Here is a 19,534-nt window from a genome sequence, read left to right on the forward strand (position 1 = left end):
CTGCTGAAGTTGGCCTGATATGAAGCTGAAATATAATGGAGATGCCCAAATTTTGTCCATTTTTGAAACTTGAGAAGTTTATGATTAGATTTGACTTGAAAAGTACTACTGGAATCAGTTAACATCTAAACTTAATGAAAAATGGAAGTGTCCATCTTTGTAATGAACTCATTTGAGTCAGAGCCATTTGACTGAAGAAGATGATGAATACTATTTCTATTCTTTGGTATGATGCATAGACAACCAAAATCAGTGCTTTCCTATTCTTTTGCATATGACAGATCACTTTGTGTTTACATGTGTTTATTTTGATTTTTGTTGTATAATTTGTTTGGTTCAATTTAATGAAACACTGCCAGGAGAAGAAATGAAGAAACCACTGAAATGTGACACTCTTCATATAAAAAAGAAAAGGAAATAATTCTTCATTCTCCTTATGGGATTGGTTGTTGCATATCTCAAGAAATCTAAATTGACTTGCTGAATCTAAAGTGATACTTTTAATAGTTTGCAACTATTGAATGTAATGTTTTCTCTGGCAGAAACAGAGTAGGTGATTTCTTCATGACTGGTTGATAGAAACATTTTAATTAAATTTTTCCAGTAATATTTGATTAAATCATATATGCAATATACCTGACACATTAAGATATATCACAGTCACACATTTAGAGCTAGAATAACACTTCACCAAGAATTTGATAATGCTTCATAGATGTTGAGAACTCTATCCCAGCCTTATGAGAGTATTTTACCACTCAGCATGGTTAGCAAATTTTCTGGTTCAAGGTAAATGTTGATTCCCTCTTCTCTCTCTCGAAAGTATAAACAGAATGTGCTATTATAATACATGAGACAAAAAAGGCCAGAATTTTGCCATTTTTGCACTATTTGGAGATTGAGTTCAGAAATGGAACTGCACACTGAAAGAATGATAAATATCTATGACATAAGCATGATGTGAATGCCACACAACCAAAGATTATAATTTGCTGTGGATGAAAGCAACTCTCGAACATTTGAAAATATTGTAAATGTGTTCTCTGAAAGCAAAACCAAAACTGTGTTAAGTAAATTACACAATGGAAACAAATAATTGTGAAGATAAATTTTATTATAGCCATTATCACGAGGTCAAAGTGTACATTATAAACAGTTTCACATACATACACACAGTGTTTAGAGTTAGTTTTAGGTAACATTAAATTTCTGGATGTGTGCTCAATGATTTCACAAAGTTACGTGTCACTAATGAATAATGCAGTTTATTTCATACAAACCTTAGCAGTTATGAATATATAGCTACCTCATTTGTCAGAGATTTTATAATATTACAGTTATAGAACACAATCTATGACAAATATTTTACCGCTCAAATGAAAAGATAAAACTGCTATTAAACTGAGTGCAAAACTGAAGCTGTAAATATGTTTAATTTGATATGAGTTTTAGCTGAGAATCTGAAGTTATATGCTTAACTAGAAGATGTGTTCAGACTGATTTTCTACCTCTGATGTCATATAGCCTCCCTCCCTTTGTTGAAAGTGGAACAGATTTCATGAACAGCAAACAGTTTCATTTAACAAGGACTCACACACCACACAACATCCAGTCATTTATCATTTGGATCACAGTTCTTATGAATTCTATATTATTACTTGCTCAGTGGATCAGTACATACACAAATACATATTTACAAAGTGGACACAGTATTTTTACAGATAACACAAGTAGCTGATAGCTTCCAAATACATAGAACATCTCTCAGACCATCTGCAGAATTTTCTGAAGAAAATAACGAAATAATATGCCATAAAATACACAACTCACATCTGTCATGTGCCCAAAATTTTGGAAGAAGAATTGTACCGATGCATTTTGCAGGCAAAGGTTTAAAAAATATTTCCCTATCCTACATGAATTTTGGTTAAGCTTATAGCTCCTTTGTAGGACGTGACATCAATCATTAGCTGAGGGAATCATATGAGATTTTGTTGGTTAGCCGACTACAAAAATCCATCTGCCCCCCAAGCGCGCGCGCGCGCGCACACACACACACACACACACACACACACACTCTCTCTCTCTCTCTCTCTCTCTCTCTCTCTCTCTCTCTCTCTCTCTCTCTCTCTCTCACACACACACACACACACACACACACACACACGCACACGTGTGCACTGAAGCTAAAGAGGCAGCTGAATGGGAGGAATGATGCAGCGGACAATGCTGCCCTGTAATACTATTGGGAATACCAAAACCCATTTTAATTCTTATGCTGATGATGTTACATTCAAGGTAATTGTCAAGTATTTCTGTTACTGAACAGCATAACGTGGAGGAGGAGGAAGTAAGTCTGTTCTGTATTAATTTTGTGGTATTTTTCTGTCCAAGTGATAACAGATTCCGTGCCAGATGACTGCCTTTTGCTGGTGAACTCTCACTTTCCACATACTGACAGATTCAGCCTCCTTCCTTCTACAGATCCACCTCACAGCCAGTCTTCTGACAATGTAAAGTGGTTTTGTTGTCTTTAAACAATTTGACGGTGAAATTAGACACACTCAAAGTGTCGCTGTAGAATATAAAAGTGGCCAGCACAGACATGTCGCTGCTAGCTAAATGCCTGTCTTCTTTTACAAATGGAAAACTTGATACTAAAGTCCGTCTACAGGGTTATCAACGGCGTTTTTACTACGCCAATGTGCATTTCAAGGCACAGCTCCATCACCAGGGGTTAAGTCTCTTATGGAAGGAGCTTCTTGTGACGTGAAAAAACCAGAAGCTCGATTATGGCTGATATCTGTCGTAATGTATCCGACATCGGATCCAAATACATAGAACATCTCTCAGACCATCTGCAGAATTTTCTGAAGAATATAACGAAATAATATGCCATAAAATACACAACTCACATCTGTCATGTGCCCAAAATTTTGATAGAAGAATTGTACCGATGCATTTTGTAGGCAAAGGTTTAAAAAATATTTCCCTGTCCTACAAGTTGTTTACACTATTGTACGATCACAGACAGTTGTCAACGATGATATGGAGTTACTTCAGTGTGATGTTGTTTAACTCAGAAATTGGAAAAATTTGTAGATTCGCTTTTCTAGTGTGCTGGCATAGAAATGAAGGTCCTTTGACAACTCGATGAAGCCTTTACGTGGATCTGTGCTTCAAAGTGTCCATTGGCAGTAGAGGGGGCTCGTTTATTAAGTTTTCCATTTATTTCACTGTCTCAGTTTTGCGAAGAACAGAGACTACGGTTACCACGAAAGAAGTACAGCGAATTTTGAAAATGTTGGTCGAGTGCCACACACTAAGAGTGTTCTCGCTTGTAGCGAGCGTCGTGCGGCGCGACTAAGTACGAGTGCTCGGTGATTTTTACTTCACAGTTAGCACCTCAGGCTAGAACGACTAGCATCGGCAACAGCAGTAACGAGTAGAGTAGCACCGTGACGGCCGGAGCGGAAGCCCCGCCGTCTGCGTGCGGCGGCACTGTAGTGGTGGTGACGAAGCTACTGGTGCTGCTGCGGGTGGTGGCGGCTGCTCCGGGCACGGTGAAGGCGCTGCCCTGCTGAGGCGTCCACGCGTCGTCGCTGTACAGGTACGACTTTGCGTCGACGAAGGCGCGGATGACGCGGTAGTTGGGCGTCTGCTGGTTGACGGTGCCGGCCATGAAGTTCTGCAGCCGGTTGCTGACGACCCAGAGGTTGCGGTCGGCGTCTACGGCCAGCGACGAGATCCACTGCAGGCGCTCCGGGTCCTGCGTGAGCAGGCGGGCCTGCGCCAGAGGCTGCGAACTGTCCCAGCGCGCGACGGCGTCCTGCTGCAGGTAGCCCAGGTAGAGGTTGCCGTGCCAGTCGGCCGCCGCCGCCTGCACCGGCGACTGCATGCGGCCGTGGTTCCTGACGAGCGCCGAGACGGCGACGCCGGGCGCGGCCAGCGCGTCCGCGGGCAGCGAGAATAGGTCGTAGCTGCTGAGCGGCGAGTAGAAGAGGCGGCGGGGACCGGCGCGCGGCCGCGGCGACAGCGCCAGCGCGAACACGTTGTGGCGCAGCTCGGTGCGGCGCTGGCCCACCTGCACGAAGGTGCTGTCGGCGCGCATGGTGCGGTCGCGCACCTTCCAGGCGCGGCTGTCGCGCGCGCTCACCACCACGATGCCCGGGTCGCTCGGGCTCGCGTCGCTCACGTACGCCACGTCGTCGTCGCCGACCACGACGTCGGCGAGCAGCGAGTCCGGGGCGAGCAGGCCGGGCTCGAACTGGACGGTGCGCTGAACGCGCCCGCTCTCCACGTCAATGACGAGCAGCTTGGGCGGGCAGCGCGCGTCCGCGTTGCCCGACTGCGTGTTGACGCGGCCCGAGTCGGGCACCCACATCCTGCCGGCGGCGTCGATCTCGACGCTCTGCACGTACTGCAGCGCGGTGCAGTTGCCGACGGCCTGCATGTCCCAGGACGGGAAGGGGTCGAGCGGCGGAGAGTAGGCGGCCGGCGGCGCGGCGGCCGGCAGCGAGGCGAGCGTGGCCGGCACGCCCGGCAGCAGCCGCGGCACCGTTACGTACAGCCGGTCGCGCCACGCGCGGATGCCGGACAGCGCGCAGTTGACGGGCTGGAAGCGCGCGTCCGACAGCGCGCGCAGCCTCGCCGACTCGTCCGGCCACTTAAAGTCGAACTGGTTCCACATGTACACCTCTTTGAACTCGTTCAGCTCGGGCCTCTGCGCCGCGGCGACGCAGAGGAACGGCAGCAGCAGCACCAAACACCGCATGGTGCGACGGAGACTTCGACGCGCGGACGGAACGGCAACTCTAGTCGATTGGGTTCGCATGCGTGCGCGCACGCTCACAGAACGGTCGTGGAGGGACTGGAGCAAACCCCGCCTGTGCGCGACCCCTCTCTATATACCCGGTGGCGATACGACGCGTCACGCGGACCCACACGGCGCAGTCCGAAGTATCCCGAAGCGTGACTGCCTAATCTCTCGACTGTAGTGCGCGCGACTGTGGCCTGCGGCTGGCGGCAAGCACGAGGCCGTGGAGGGGGGCGGGGGCGCCTGCGCCCGAGGTGGGGACGGCGGCCGCCTACGCGCAGACGGCTCCCTCCACTCTCCGCGACAACTCGGTTTAACCCTAGCGTACTACCAAGGGGAGGGAGGGTGAGGTGGTAGAGGGGCACTTTATACCCAATTTCGTCAACTGCTGTTAATGTTCACTAGCAACATCCTTTTTAAATAGATACTGATGCATAACAAGGATGCAGGACCTGAAAATATCTTTTGCGCAGTCCTAGCAGTACCAACGCATTTTCCATAGAGTGTACACAGAGAGGAGGGGTAGTTTATGACCACAAAAAAAAAACAGATTTCGTTAATTATCGTTAAGTTTTATTCGTTTTATTCACACCATACTTTTTAAAGATACAGGGATGTGAAGGAAGGGAGCTGAACTTGAAAATACCGGTATGACATCGGTTCGAATCGCCTAGTCACTCATCATCAGATGGTACATATATTAATTGTTTGCAACAGTGAGGCAGTCATGTAGCTGTGCCAAGATGTGTAAACGAAACATGTAAGCACTGAGCGTGGCGAGAATTATTCACATTTTGAGGTAGGTTTTGTTGCTTTACTTAAAGCGATAAGTATCCGTTGTACACCGTATTCTGGAAAACGTAGTGAATGATTTCCAGGGGATTTTTGCGTTACATTTAACTGAAAAAGTCAAAACAGTTACGCAATCAGCTTTAAGAAAGCATTAAAACATGTTTTTTCAGAATTTTAAGATATTTTCAAAAGGTGGGCATAAAGTACCCTCGCCCCTCTCTTCGCTTGGTGTTGAGAGGGTTAATACGACGCAAAATGTACCACCTGACAAATTTTGTTCACAAACAAGTTCTTAAATGCCCCGCCTCGTGTAGTGCAAACCGACCAGGTAAGTTGTAAGAGGAGGACGTAACTCGAACCTGTACCGAATACGAACGGCTGACTGTTGTAGCATCCCAGCCAGCTTGAATGAGGCATTTAGGTTTTCTTCCCACTACCGACTGAGCAGTACGTCTCAGAAACCTTGCAGGTAAATAATTTCAAAAGGACATGTCTGAGTAACAGATAGCGATTAGTTTTGTTTTCCACACTTAAAATGAAAGGTAATGTAATTTTACAATTTGGGATAAAAATAGGTACACTACAGCAAAGAATAGAGAGTATCATGCCCGGCTCGACGTACCACGTTTCGTACCAAGTATCTCGTCAAAATCACTCCGTGTATAACGTTTTAACTGGTCTGAAGATGACAAACGTCCGAAACTAGTCATTCCTGAAGTAATGTTCCGAAGTGACGGACGAAAATATCATTGACAATGAAAGCCTGGAGGTGTGTTCAAATGGCGTACAAGTTGAAGCGAGTACTCGCTAAAAGCAGGAAATCCAGGTTCGAGTCACCGCCTCGCATAGCTTTTCACTTATCACTCCAGACGCAGCAGTAACTGATGAGAGACGAGGACATGCGTGAGCTTGCGCGGCTGTGTTCCGCGCTCTTTATTGCGTAAGGCCGGAACTGTGGACGCCGCCGTCTCCACCCCAGCTATATCGACCACCGCGTGCTCGGTAAAACCCAGACAGCTGGCACGGCGTCGATTTTCGACGGGGGAACGCGTTAGGCGGGCAACACGGTGTGGGTTACCCCACAGCACAGCACTGCGCTGCCTTGCCGTGCCCTGCCCTGCACTGTCACTGACGAGGTGGCGCAGTGGTTAGCACACTGAGCTCGCATTCTGGGGGACTGTTCAAACCCGCGTCCGGCCATCCTGATTTAGGTTTTCCCTAATTCGCTTCAGGCAAATACCGGGATGGTTCCTTCGAAAGGACACGGCCGACTTCCTTCCCCATTCTTCCCTAACCCGATGGGATCGACGACCTCGCTGTTGATCACCTCTTCCCAAATCAACCGTCTCTCGTCAGAAGTAAATCACTGAACTGGGTGCCACAGCTGTAAAACAGTGGAACTTAGCGTCTCAGCAGAGACTTCCGTTAACGTATCCTAAGATCTGCTCAGAATTTCTACCATTTCGGGGGGTCACACGTGGTCAGTATGACAACATGATAACAGGACATTTTGGCTGTAGACTGATAGATTCAAAATGTCTGCAGAAATGACACTGGAGCTCAGACCTGATGGTTTTCTAAGGATTCGCATAAAGTCTATAATAGAGTGTTGCAGCAACTGTTAGAAAATTACAACCGGCTATTTATTTCAGACGCAGTTCCGATTTTAAGTCTACACACAGCCGTCCTTTGAAATACAGTTCGGTATAATTCACGTTATGGGACACAGCTCGTATTTGAAGATCAGTAATCTAGATCTACACACCACTGTGTAAACCACTCTCAGCGCATGGAGATGACGCTTACGCTTCTACGAACTGATTAGACTTGTTCCAATTCCATTAGGGTACAGATAACGGGAGTAATGACTGTTTAAATGCCTCCCTGTGCGCTGCAATGTTAGACTAATCTTGTCTTCACGTTACTGCACGTAGGTGACTGAAGCAGATTCCTACATTCTTCATTTAATATTCAAATAAAATGTGTGTGAAATCTTATGGGACCTAACTGCTAAGGTCATCAGTCCCTAAGCTTACACATTACTTAACCTAAATTACCCTAAGGACACACACACACACACACACACACACACACACACACACACACACACACACACATGCCCGAGGGAGGACTCGAACCTCCGCTGGGACCAGCCGCACAGTCCACGACTCTAGCGCCTCAGACCTCGCGGCTCATTTAATATTGGTTCTTGTAATTTTAACGTACGCTTTCGCGGGAGAGTGATATTTACCTTCAAGCGTCTCCCAATTAAAATTTTTCAGCATCTAGGTGACATTCTCCCGCGGGTAAAACAAAGCTATGACTATTCCTGCAGCCCTTCTTTGTATAGCCTACCTACAGTAACTTCTGGTAGTCCTATTTGGTAGGAGTCCTACACACCTGAGCAATGCTGTAAGACAAGACGCACAACCGTTTTGTAAACACTTTCCTTTGCAGACTTACTGCATTTTCTCAGCGATGAACCCGACCGCCACGTGCCGTACCTAAGATTCCATTTCATGTCTCCACAAATGGTTATTCCCCGGTGTTTGTATAGGTTCACTGATATCAGTTATTAGTCACGAAATTTTAGTCATAGAATACTACTTACCAGCGTTTTCTGACTTGCACTAGTTCAAATTTAAAACCAGTTGCTAAACTCTGCAGCTCTCTGAACGCTTATCAATATCTGCTGGGATATGTGTGCAGATTTGTTCGTAGAGCACTTCGTGGTAGATAACCACATCTACAAAAAGTCTGAGGTTGCTGTTATCTGCCAGATCACAAATATACAACATGAACAGCAAGGGTCCTAAAACGCTTCCCTGAGCCACTCCTGAAGCTATTTTCGACTCTCCACCCAACACAACGTGCTACGTCCTCCATACCAAAAATTCATTTTATATCCCACTGATAGAACATTCTCTCAGTAAAATTTTGTATGCTACTGAGACAAATGTTTGTTGGAGTCATGAAATACTGGATCTACATGACTGCCTTGAGCCACGGCTTTCAGGATGTCATGTGAGAAAAGCACAAATTGGATTTCGCATGCTAGATGTTTGATCTTCGGATACCTTAAGCTTACTTACGGGGCACCTCGTTAACGTTGTATTTCAATGCTGAGGGAGCCACATACGGCGAATAAGTCGATGAGTTACAATGTAAGTAATGTGAAGAAATGTGAAGATGGCTACAACGCTCTGAAGTAAATAATGATATATTACTCCTGAAGTTTTGAACTGGCGTACAAGGCGTGCGCAGTTGGGAAATGTCATGTCTTACGGTTGGATACTTCCTCTGCTAGCAATCCCTTGTCGCGTTTCTGACAACTGGGACAATCTTCTTTAACTGATTATGCGAAATTTTTTTTTAATTTTTCATAGTAATGATCAAATTTATATTAAGATATTGTGTCACAGTCCGCAGCTCGTGGTCGTGCAGTAGCGTTCTCGCTTCCCACGCCCGGGTTCCCGGGTTCGATTCCAGGCGGGGTCAGGGATTTTCTCTGCCTCGTGATGACTGGGTGTTGCGTGATTTCCTTAGATTAGTTAGGTTTAAGGAGTTCTAAGTTCTAGGGGACTGATGACCATAGATGTTAAGTCCCATAGTGCTCAGAGCCATTTGAACCATTTTTCGATATTGTGTCACTAATGTAGCGGAGAAGTTCGATGTTCAAATCTGTATTCATCAATGCTGCTATATTTTTTCTCTTGTTTTTTTTTTCAGTAGAAAGCAGGGATAGTTGTTTTAATATGGAGAGGGAAGCAAGCTTAGAGAGCAACGCTTTTTATACGTCAAGCTCATTACGAGGGAGCATTAATTCCAATTAGACGAAGAGAAAGACGCATTCATTCCTCTCCTTGTGGAAGGAACCATTCTGGTATTCTCCTGAAGTGGTGTACGATGGGGGGAAGGGGGGGGGTCGAAATTTTCTAAGCTGACTAAAGAATAACAAAAATTTCATAATACGAATTTATTTTTCAATATAATATCCGCTTAGATAACTTCTGTAAACCATTCAGCCGGCCGGAGTGGCCGTGCGGTTCTGGGCGCTACAGTCTGGAGCCGAGCGATCGCTGCGGTCGCAGGTTCGAATCCTGCCTCGGGCATGGATGTGTGTGATGTCCTTAGGTTAGTTAGGTTTACTTAGTTCTAAGTTCTAGGCGACTGATGACCTCAGAAGTTAAGTCGAATAGTGCTCAGAGCCATTTGAACCATTAAACCATTCAAATAAAAGGTCTTCGGTTTTGAGTCCAACGAAGCCTTCACTGCATCAATCATTGCACCATCATTGTCAAATCGTCTTACTTTGATGTCTTTTTTTAGGTTTGGGAATAGAAAAAGTCTGATGAAGCCAAATATGGAGAAATGGCGGATGACGTCACAATTCGAACCCGCAGTCACGCAGAGTTTCCAGTATTGCGAGGGCTTTGTGCTCTGGTGCGTTGTCCTGATGCAAAAGAACTCCGCGCACCAATTTTCCGCGCCTTCTTTTCCTTTATCTCTACTCTCAAACGGCGTAGGAGGGTGCAATAGTATGATGTACTGACAGTTACGTCTTTTTGCAAGTAAACTACAGTAATTAGCCCTTCTGCATACCAGAAGATGGATGCCTTCACCTTACCGGCTGATTTTTGCACACAGAATTTTTTTTGGGGTAGGGGATGAAGGATGCTTCCATTATTGTGACTGTTGTTTTCTCTCAGGATAAAGTGGTGAATACACGTTTCGTCCATTGTCACATACCTTGCAAGAAAGCCGCCTTCATCCGCTTCAGATTGGCGGACGATTTCTTCACAACACTGCACACGCTCCCGTCTCTGATCCGCATTCGTCTTTCGGGACCCACCGAGGTGAAACTTTCCGCATTCCAAAAATATTCACAACAATGTCATGAGCACGCCCATGGGAGATTCCAAACGTGGTTTGAATGTGCTGTAACGTTGTTCGACGACCCTGCAAAATCGTATCGTGAATTGCACTGTTTCATCAGTGGCAACGGTGACAGGCCTTGCGCTCCTTGGCGCCTTTTCTACACTCATTCTTGCACGTTTGAAGTCGGACATACAGATTTTCACTGTTGCATAAGACGGATCACTGCCCTTAAGTGTGTACCGCATGTCTTCCGCAATTTCCTTGGGCGTCATTCCCTTCATATGAAGATACAGAACACAGCATGTTCTTCTCAATGGAGACGTCTACAGACTTTAAAGTAACCTCTGGCGTGCCACAGGGGAGTGTTATGGGACCATTGATTTTCACAATATATATAAATGACCTAGTAGATAGTGTCGGAAGTTCCATGCGGCTTTTCGCGGATGATGCTGTAGTATACAGAGAAATTGCAGCATTAGCAAATTGCAGCGAAATGCAGGAAGATCCGCAAACAGAGACAAATGTAATATATTGCGAATACATAGAAAGAAGGATCCTTTATTGTATGATTATATGATAGCGGAACAAACACTGGTAGCAGTTACTTCTGTAAAATATCTGGGAATATGCGTACAGAGCAATTTGAAGTGGAATGATCATATAAAATTAGTTGCTGGTAAGGCGGGTGCCAGGTTGAGACTCATTGGGAGAGTCCTTAGAAAATGTAGTCCATCAACAAAGGATGTGGCTTACAAAACAGTCGTTCGATCTACACTTGAGTATTGATCATCAGGGTGGGATCCGTACCAGGTCGGGTTGACAGAGGAGATAGAGAAGATCCAAAGACGAGCGGCGCGTTTCGTCACAGATTTATTTGGTAAGCATGATAGCGTTACGGAGATGTTCAGCAAACTCAAGTGGTAGACTCTGCAAGAGAGGCGCTTTGCATCGCGGTGTAGCTTGCTGTCCAGATTTCGAGAGGGTGCGTTTCTGGATGAGGTATCGAATATATTGCTTCCCCCTACTTATACCTCTGGAGGAGATCACGAATGTAAAATTAGAGAGATTCGAGCGCGCACGGGGGCTTTCCGGCAGTCGTTCTTCCTGCGAACCATACGCCACTGGAACAGGAAAGGGAGGTAATGACAGTGGCACGTAAAGTGCCCTCCGCCATGCACCGTTGGGTGGCTTGTGGAGTATAAATGTAGATGTAGACATTCAATCACAGCACGGTTGCTGATTCTCTCGATATTCGCCATTTTGCTTACACTGCGGTATACAACTCATCGTAGTGGCAAAACTAACGAGGCTGGAACCGCGAAATTTGACTTGCGTACCCAAAATGGGTCACCATAAAAGTCGGTGGTGTTGTTTGTGAGAGACATTACGGTAACTATCTCGGGCTAGAAACTTTTCGACCGCCCCTCGTACGGAAGCTACGGCAAAACTAGACCAGGGCGGCCGGTGCGGGATGTGAACGGCGGTCTTCCTGCATGCGAGACCAGTGTCGTGGGGCAGCCGCCACCACAGAGTCACCGCAATCGTTCCCCCCGTGCGAGTTGCGCCCGGCATACTTCCGCTTGCTGCCGGGTCCACGAGGGATCGCCCATTCTTTGAAGGTTTCTGATTGTGGTTCTTCAGGTTATTCTTTCAACTGCCAATATCTTCCTTTTGCCTTTACGTAAATTATATTTTCTACTTTTGTCCAGCACCACACCCCGAAGCTCCCTAAATACTTCCTTACCGTCCTGCATTATGCCCCATACAACAACCAGCGTCGTATGCAATCCTCTTTGGCTACCGTGGTTCTATTGACACACATTCAACATGGGTTTAGAAAACAACGTTCCTGTGAAACACAGCTGGCTCTTTATTCACATGAAGTGTTGAGTGCTATTGACAAGGGATTTCAGATCGATTCCGCATTTCTGGATTTCCGGAAGGCTTTTGACACTGCCACACAAGCAGCTCGCAATGAAATTGCGTGCTTATAGAATATCGTCTCAGTTATGAGACTGGATTTGTGATTTCCTGTCAGAGAGGTCACAGTTCATAGTAACTGATGGAAAGTCATCGAGTAAAACAGAAGTGATTTCAGGCGTTCCCCAAGGTAATGTTATAGGCCCTTTGCTGTTCTCTATCTATATAAACGATTTTGAAGACAATCTGAGCAGCCGTCTTCTGTTGTTTGCTGATGACGCTGTCTTTTGTCGACTAATGAAGTCATCAGATGATCAAAACAAACTGCAAAACGATTTAGAAAACATATCTGAATGGTGCGAAAAGTGGCAGTTGACCCTAAATAACGAAAAGTGTGAGGTCATTCACATGAGTGACAAAAGGAACTCGTTAAACTGCGGTTGCACGATAAATCAGTCTAATCTAAAGGCCATAAATTCAACTAAATACCTAGGTATTACAATTACGAACAACTTAAATTGGAAGGAACACATAGAAAATGTTGCGTGGAAGGCTAACCAAAGACTGCCTTTTATTGGCAGGAGAGTTAGAAAACGTAACAGACCTACGAAGCAGACTGCTTACACTACGCTTGTCCGTCCTCTTACAATACTGCTGCGCGGTGTGGTTCCTTACCAGATAGGACAGACGGAGTACATCGAAAAAGTTCAAAGAAAGCAGCACGTTTTGTATTATCGCGAAATATGGGAGAGAGTGTCAAAGAAATGATACAGGATTTGGGCTGGACATCATTAAAAGAAAGGCGTTTTTTGTTGCGACGAAATCTTCTCACAAAATTCCAATCGCCAACTTTCTCCTCCGAATGCGAAAATATTTTGTTGACACCGACCTACATAGGGAGGAACGATCACCAGGATAAAATAAGGGAAATCAGAGCTCGTACGGAAAGATACGTGTGTTCATTCTTTCCGCGCGCTATACGAGATTGGAATAATAGAGAATTGTGAAGGCGGTTCGATGAACCCTTCTGCCAGGCACTTGAATGTGATTTGCAGAGTGTCCATGTAGATGTCGATAACTAAATTCATTGATGAAATTAGCATCTCTTGTTATGAGACCTCGCTTGTATTCGAACCGCTTGACTTCTGCAGCTGTACCGAGCGAGGTGACGCAGCGGTTAGCAGACTGGGCTTGTGTTCGGAAGGACGACTGTTCAGACACGTGCCCGGCCATTCAGATTTAGGTTTTCCGTGATTTCCCTAAATCGCTCCAGGCAAATGCCGGAGTGGTTCCTTTTGCAAAGGCACTGCCGCTTTGCTTCTCCAGCCTAGACGCCATCCGAGCTTGTGGTCCGTCTCTAATGACCTCGATGTCGACGGGAATCTTCCTTCTTCTGCTGATGCGACGGAAGAAGGAGAATGCACTTGTTTGGAGGGCACTGTTTCAGTCAACAGGAGGGAATGGGCGACAACCATCTCAATGACACACTCATCTGCTTTACAATAGGTATTAAATAGTACGAAAAGAACTACACATTCTTTCCTAGCAACAAACATGGACGTCCAGTGCGAGAGTATGGAAGGAACCCGTTACGCAAACGGTTTTTTTAATCTTTTGTTCAATCCGGCAGCGTCGTTTTTAAAATACAGGGTAGTTATAAATGAACTTTCGCTACCAGAGTTGCGCACAAGAAAATCTATTTATCCATATAGGTACCGAACTTCATAGGAATGACGTTCAGTGCGTTGCAGCATTTGCGGACACGGAGACGCCGTGAATTAGTTTGAGACAGAGTTGGAAAAGGGCCTCATTGTGGGTTCCCATTTCGCCGGCCTGTCGAATTGTGGCCTACGCAGATTGTGGGGCATTCAGATGGTACAGTGGTCCGGCGTTGGACTGCATGGAAGCGTGAGGCCGGCAGGCATATTCGTCGTCAACGTTCCGGTCGAACACGTCTGACCACCGAGAAGGGAGGATCGCCATAGTGTGCACCAGCAACCACCTCACATGTGCGCCTGCCATCCGAGAACAAGTGATGAAATCCCTGAAACACTGTGTGCGCCATTCCACGCCATTGGTTGGACACCAGCAGAAGGCGAACTAGGGAACTACTGTCCGATACGTAGATTGCCATTAACACCACAACACAAATGATTGCGTGTGGAGTGGTGCTGTGACCGGAAAGCATGGACTGCTGCGTCGCAGTGTGTTCAACGACGAATCGCAGTTCTGCACCATCGTCGGCGAAGGTGATGGCTTTCTCTGCCTCGTGGTGACTGGGTGTTGTCTGATGTCCTTAGGTTAGTTAGGTTTAAGTAGTTCTAAGTTCTAGGGGACTGATGACCATAGTGCTCAGAGCCATTTGAACCATTTTTGAAGGTGATGGTGACCTGGGGAGAGGTCCGACTCTTCCAATGTTTTGGACAGGCACAGTGATGTTACTCGTGGCGTCAACGCGTGGGGAGCCGTCGAGTATGATTCCAGGTCAGAGGTGATAGCGATTAAGGGAACTCTGATCGTTCTAAGGTATGCTACGGACATCCTGCGTCCTCGTGTCTTACCTTTCGTGCGGCAGTATTGTGGTGCCATTTCTCAGCAGGACAATGGTCGCCCACACTTGGCGATTGCGTGACGTTTAGGTACTCCCATTACCAGCAAGATTCCCACATCAGTCCCACACGGACCTCAACTCTGTGCCATTGCCGATAGCCAGGATATCAAGGACCATTTGCAACAGTCGGCGCTAACTTGCCTCCGGAGAGAACACAACGGCTTTATGACAGCACTCCCAACCGACCCAGTGGATGCGTCCAGGTCAGAGTGAGTGCAACGTCGTACTAATACATGGGCCCATACTGCTAAGTTCTATATAAATCTGACTCGATTTCGTAATCGCTGAGATAACACCCTCTATGACATTCAATGGGGTGCTAACAAGCCCTTCCATTTGAAATGAATGTACATTAATTCTGATGTTTTGGCATTAAGCCTTGTTCTTTACATTACACGTGATAGTAATTGCATAGTAATAACATTGGTTTTTATTTTTCTGGGCAGATTTGAAGTGAACATGGCTGCAAGAAAATAGGTAATTCGTAGTGAAAGAGAGCCGTGCTGTGATTGTCTTCTTTTTGAAAATGTAACACCGCTAAACAAATTTATGATGATATGTCAGTTACATTGAGTGGTAACTGTCCGTCCTACTCCATTATGAAGGTTTAAAACAGTGCTGAAAATCAAGCGCGTCCTACAAGGCCAACTTAAGTCACAGTTCCTCAAACCGTGGATGCTGTTCATTCCATCACAGGCTGTGTGCATATCCCGAGAACTTCAGCGTAATATTATTCATCAGATTTCGGACATGAAGAAGATCTCGGTCAAATGAGTTCCCAAATGTTTCAATACAGACCAAAAGCATGTACGAATGATTGCTTCACAGTCCGTTTTTGTCCAATTTCGCCGGAATCCTGAGAGATTTTTGGATCGTTTCGACACCATGGGTAAAACGTACACTTATGATCCAGAGACCAAAGAACAGTCCAAAGAATGGAGACACAGTGGTTCTCCACGTCCAAAGAAGTTGAAAACACATAGATCAGCAGACAAACTGCTCATGTTCGTCTTTCGGGATAAAGATGGAAGCTTACTTATTGACTACTTACAACAGTGTTAAACCATAACGGCAAAGTACTATGTTGAATTTCTCGAGGTCTCCAAACGTCACGGCAAGCTGAGAAAAGGAACCTAGTTTTTGCTGGACAGTGCCGCTCCTCACAAGATGGCCATCACGCAGCAAAAACTGGCAGGTATTCACTCTGAAATACTCAAACGTCCACTGTATTCACCTGACTTGATTATTTGTTCCCAAACCCCAAGAAACGTCTCAAGGGAAGACGATTTCTGAACTCTGAGGAAGCCAGAAAGGCTGAGGATGAGTGGGTTGCAGTACAATCGAAACAACTGAAGCTGGAACAAAGCCGTCATAAATATGTTGAGCTCAAGGGGAAATATGTTGAGCAAATAATTTTTTGTCAATCCTGTAACAGTACTTTTTCTTTATAAAGCCGAGGACTTATCAGCACCTTCTCATATATACGTAGGAGGCTGTTGAATATTCGTAGTTTGTTCCCTGCGAGTCGGTTCTTGAAGTTTCCTCAGGCTTGCCTGTCTGTCTGCCTGCCTGCCTGCCTGCCTGTCAAGATTTTTAGACGTTTCTGTTATAGGTCTCTCGCTGGTGAAACGAATCTGTGACCATTCGCGCCGCCTTTTCTGTATGCCCGCTGTCTCCTGCTGGTCCGACCTCATTTAGTAGAGAAATAGTATGAAAATGGTTCGATGAATCCTCTGCCAGGCACTTAAGTGTGTGAATTGCAGATTAACCATGTAGATGTAGATTTTGATCACAAACACTTGAGCAGTGTTCAAGTACGGGCCTTTGAAGTGTCTTCTGTGCACACTCTACTGTAGACGAACAGCAGTTTCCCAGTCTCCCACCAGTGAATGAAACGTAGCCTGCCATTTGGGTTACCTACAACTGAGCGTCTGCAGTCGTTCAATTTCACGCACAATGTTAATCTGCAATGTCCGTACGGCGTGAATGACTCCAAATCGCGTGATATACAGAACTTTTCATTTCTCTACATCAAGACCGAGGCGCCTATCTTTCCATCACGCTCGTATTTTGTTGAAATCTAACTGAATATTGTTTCACTTTTTGCCAGGTATAATTTTCTCATAGACAACCGAAACATGTGCGAAAAGTTTTAGACTGCAACTAATATTACCCGCTTAGTGATTAGTGTATAACATGTACAGCAAGACTCCTATTACACTTCCGAAGGTTGTCTGGGATGCATAAGCGATTCCCGTTACTGATTACTTCTGAATCGCTGAAACAATAAGTGATGAATTCTAAGCAAATCTTGAGGGCCAACCGAGCAATGATGAGCGCTTACGAAAATCTTCCTGCCAGTGCCTTCGCTGTGGAACAACAGAACGATCTGAAGCACGATTTGCAGGGATCTCCATCCCACCCAAGAGATTTGGCTTTCTCATACTTGTACCTGTCCCACATGCAAAGAAATTTGCGACTGGAGAAATATTTTTGGTTTAAAACAGAGACTGTGCTATCCGTAGGTGGATATCTTCCAGATCTTCCGAAACTGCAATTAAAGGATAGAAACAGCTTTGCGTAATAAAGGTTCCAGAATTGATGTGATGTCTGATAGGGGAGAGAAGTAGTGATTTCGCTGGTTCCCTTATACAGGATGCGCAGGTAGGAGTGGTCAAACTTCGTGGACAAAACAGGAACGATCATTCGAAGTAATAAAGTCCAGTAAACGTGGATTCTAAAAGCATACCTTAAAAGCTGTGAGCATTTGTTCAGTAGAAGAGTTGTGTTTCACAGTAGCAATGATGAGTAAGTGCCTTTTAGAGCGTGTGTTTACAGAGACATTTTTGCTTTCAATGGTCGTTTCTGTCATATCCCGGAATAATGACCATTCCTCCTGCATAACCCGGTATAGGAGTACTGTTAGATTACAGTTAAAGGCTTTCTAACTTCCAAGTAATGATTAAAAACTCTGCTCGCCGTTTGGTGTTGCGGAACCTCTAGACCGGCGGCAGATGGCGTTACGCCATCGCCCGTAGCGAGAGCGATTACTTTTCCTGAAAGGGTCAAGACTTTCAACTCTGCTCTACTGGTCGTGGGAACACTGGGGGAATATCACTCGTATCAACAGTTCCCACGAACATACGTCAAGTGGCGAAGATTTATTGGACTATCAGTGACACAAGTCAAAAGACGCACTTGTTTTTCTAGCTCCCATTTAGGGCTGTGTGTGATGATTAGCGTGTGTGAAACTCTGAACAAATGGAACATAAGAAAAATTGAAGTCAACGAAATGAAGCAAACTCTCACACATCGACAACATCACACAGAAATGGCATAATACACAGAAAACGCACTTGAAAATGGGAATCATTTCCCGAAACGCGTAGTGTGAAAAGCAAATAAAAAATCGTGACTGGTAGCAGAAGAATTATTTATAAACAAACCTCTCGGTAAGTCATGACACTAATGCTACTAACAACGCACGTGCTTCACAGCGATCAACATCTGACGCTGTTGACGCCTCTTACCCTACCCTGCCAGGCCTGGTGACGGCACTAAACACTAACAACTCCACTGCTCCCTGGTGGCTGTACTTCCTGTCACAGAGAATTGCAACTCTAATCACTTACAAGCCCGCCGACGGTGTGTACGCGTACCTAGTTACACTGACATCCGACTATGTTTTCCGAATGTTTCACATTTTTTTGTCGGTCAGTGTATACAGTGCAGTAGACAAGGACCCTTCGCCTTGCCTTTAGGGAGATGTAGGTATCAAAACATTTCCAGCACATGAAATCGACGCCTACAACTCTGGTGTCGGGCCCTCGACTTCCTCCCACTTCTTAGGCAGATATTTCGTTTCTGCTGTGACTTTATTGAACTAACGACCCACGCTCAGCAACAAAGCGACCCACAATAATTCCCGGATTCATCTTAAAATGGTCCAGTTGCTACTGAAACGTTGTTTTCGCATTGACCTTTGAAAGTTGGAAGTTGTGGTAAGGTTCTATGGAACCAAACTGCTTAGGTCATCGGTCCCTAGGCTTACACATTAATTAATGTAACTCAAAGTAACTTACGCTAAGGACAACACATACACCCATGCCCGAGGGAGGACTCGAACCTACGACGGGGGGAGACGCGCGAACCGTGACAAGGCGCCCTAGACTGCGCGGCTACCCCGGCGGCATTGACCTTTCGTCTACTTTTGTCTCAGCCAAATCTTCATGGATGACGTACCGCTCCCTTTCTTCTTATTGGCCCGCGTCGCCAGCTGTACGATACACTATTACCCGTCGACCGTCCAGTACCGTACTGTCTACGCTGCCAATGTTTCCTCTGTCGTTGCTGGCCGCGGTGGTCTAGCAGTTCTAGGCGCTCAGTCCGGAACCGCGCGACTGCTACGGTCGCAGGTTCGAATCCTGCCTCGGGCATGGATGTGTGTGATGTCCTTAGGTTAGTTAGGTTTAAGTAGTTCTAAGTTCTAGGGGATTGATGACCACAGTAGTTAAGTC

The 19,534-nt window shown here is 45.8% G+C and overlaps 2 protein-coding genes across 2 annotated transcripts in view; both read right to left on the bottom strand.

Moving 5' to 3' along the window:
- LOC124774937 overlaps window positions 1-19,534 on the bottom strand; it is a 553,705-nt gene that overhangs the window by 10,231 nt on the left and 523,940 nt on the right. The gene's annotated exons all lie outside the window — the stretch shown is intronic.
- LOC124774938 (protein yellow-like) lies at window positions 1,075-4,998 on the bottom strand. Its single transcript, XM_047249629.1, has one exon. The coding sequence runs from the start codon at window positions 4,832-4,834 to the stop codon at window positions 3,407-3,409; it is 1,428 nt and encodes a 475-aa protein (XP_047105585.1). The 5' UTR covers window positions 4,835-4,998; the 3' UTR covers window positions 1,075-3,406.

Source organism: Schistocerca piceifrons, chromosome 2, assembly GCF_021461385.2.
Source record: "Schistocerca piceifrons isolate TAMUIC-IGC-003096 chromosome 2, iqSchPice1.1, whole genome shotgun sequence".
In the NCBI taxonomy this organism is placed as follows: Eukaryota; Metazoa; Arthropoda; class Insecta; order Orthoptera; family Acrididae; genus Schistocerca; species Schistocerca piceifrons.

What these genes read in the sequence shown, in the direction of transcription:
- LOC124774938 (XM_047249629.1), bottom strand. Translation starts at nt 4,834, where the DNA reads ATGCGAACCCAATCGACTAGAGTTGCCGTTCCGTCCGCGCGTCGAAGT.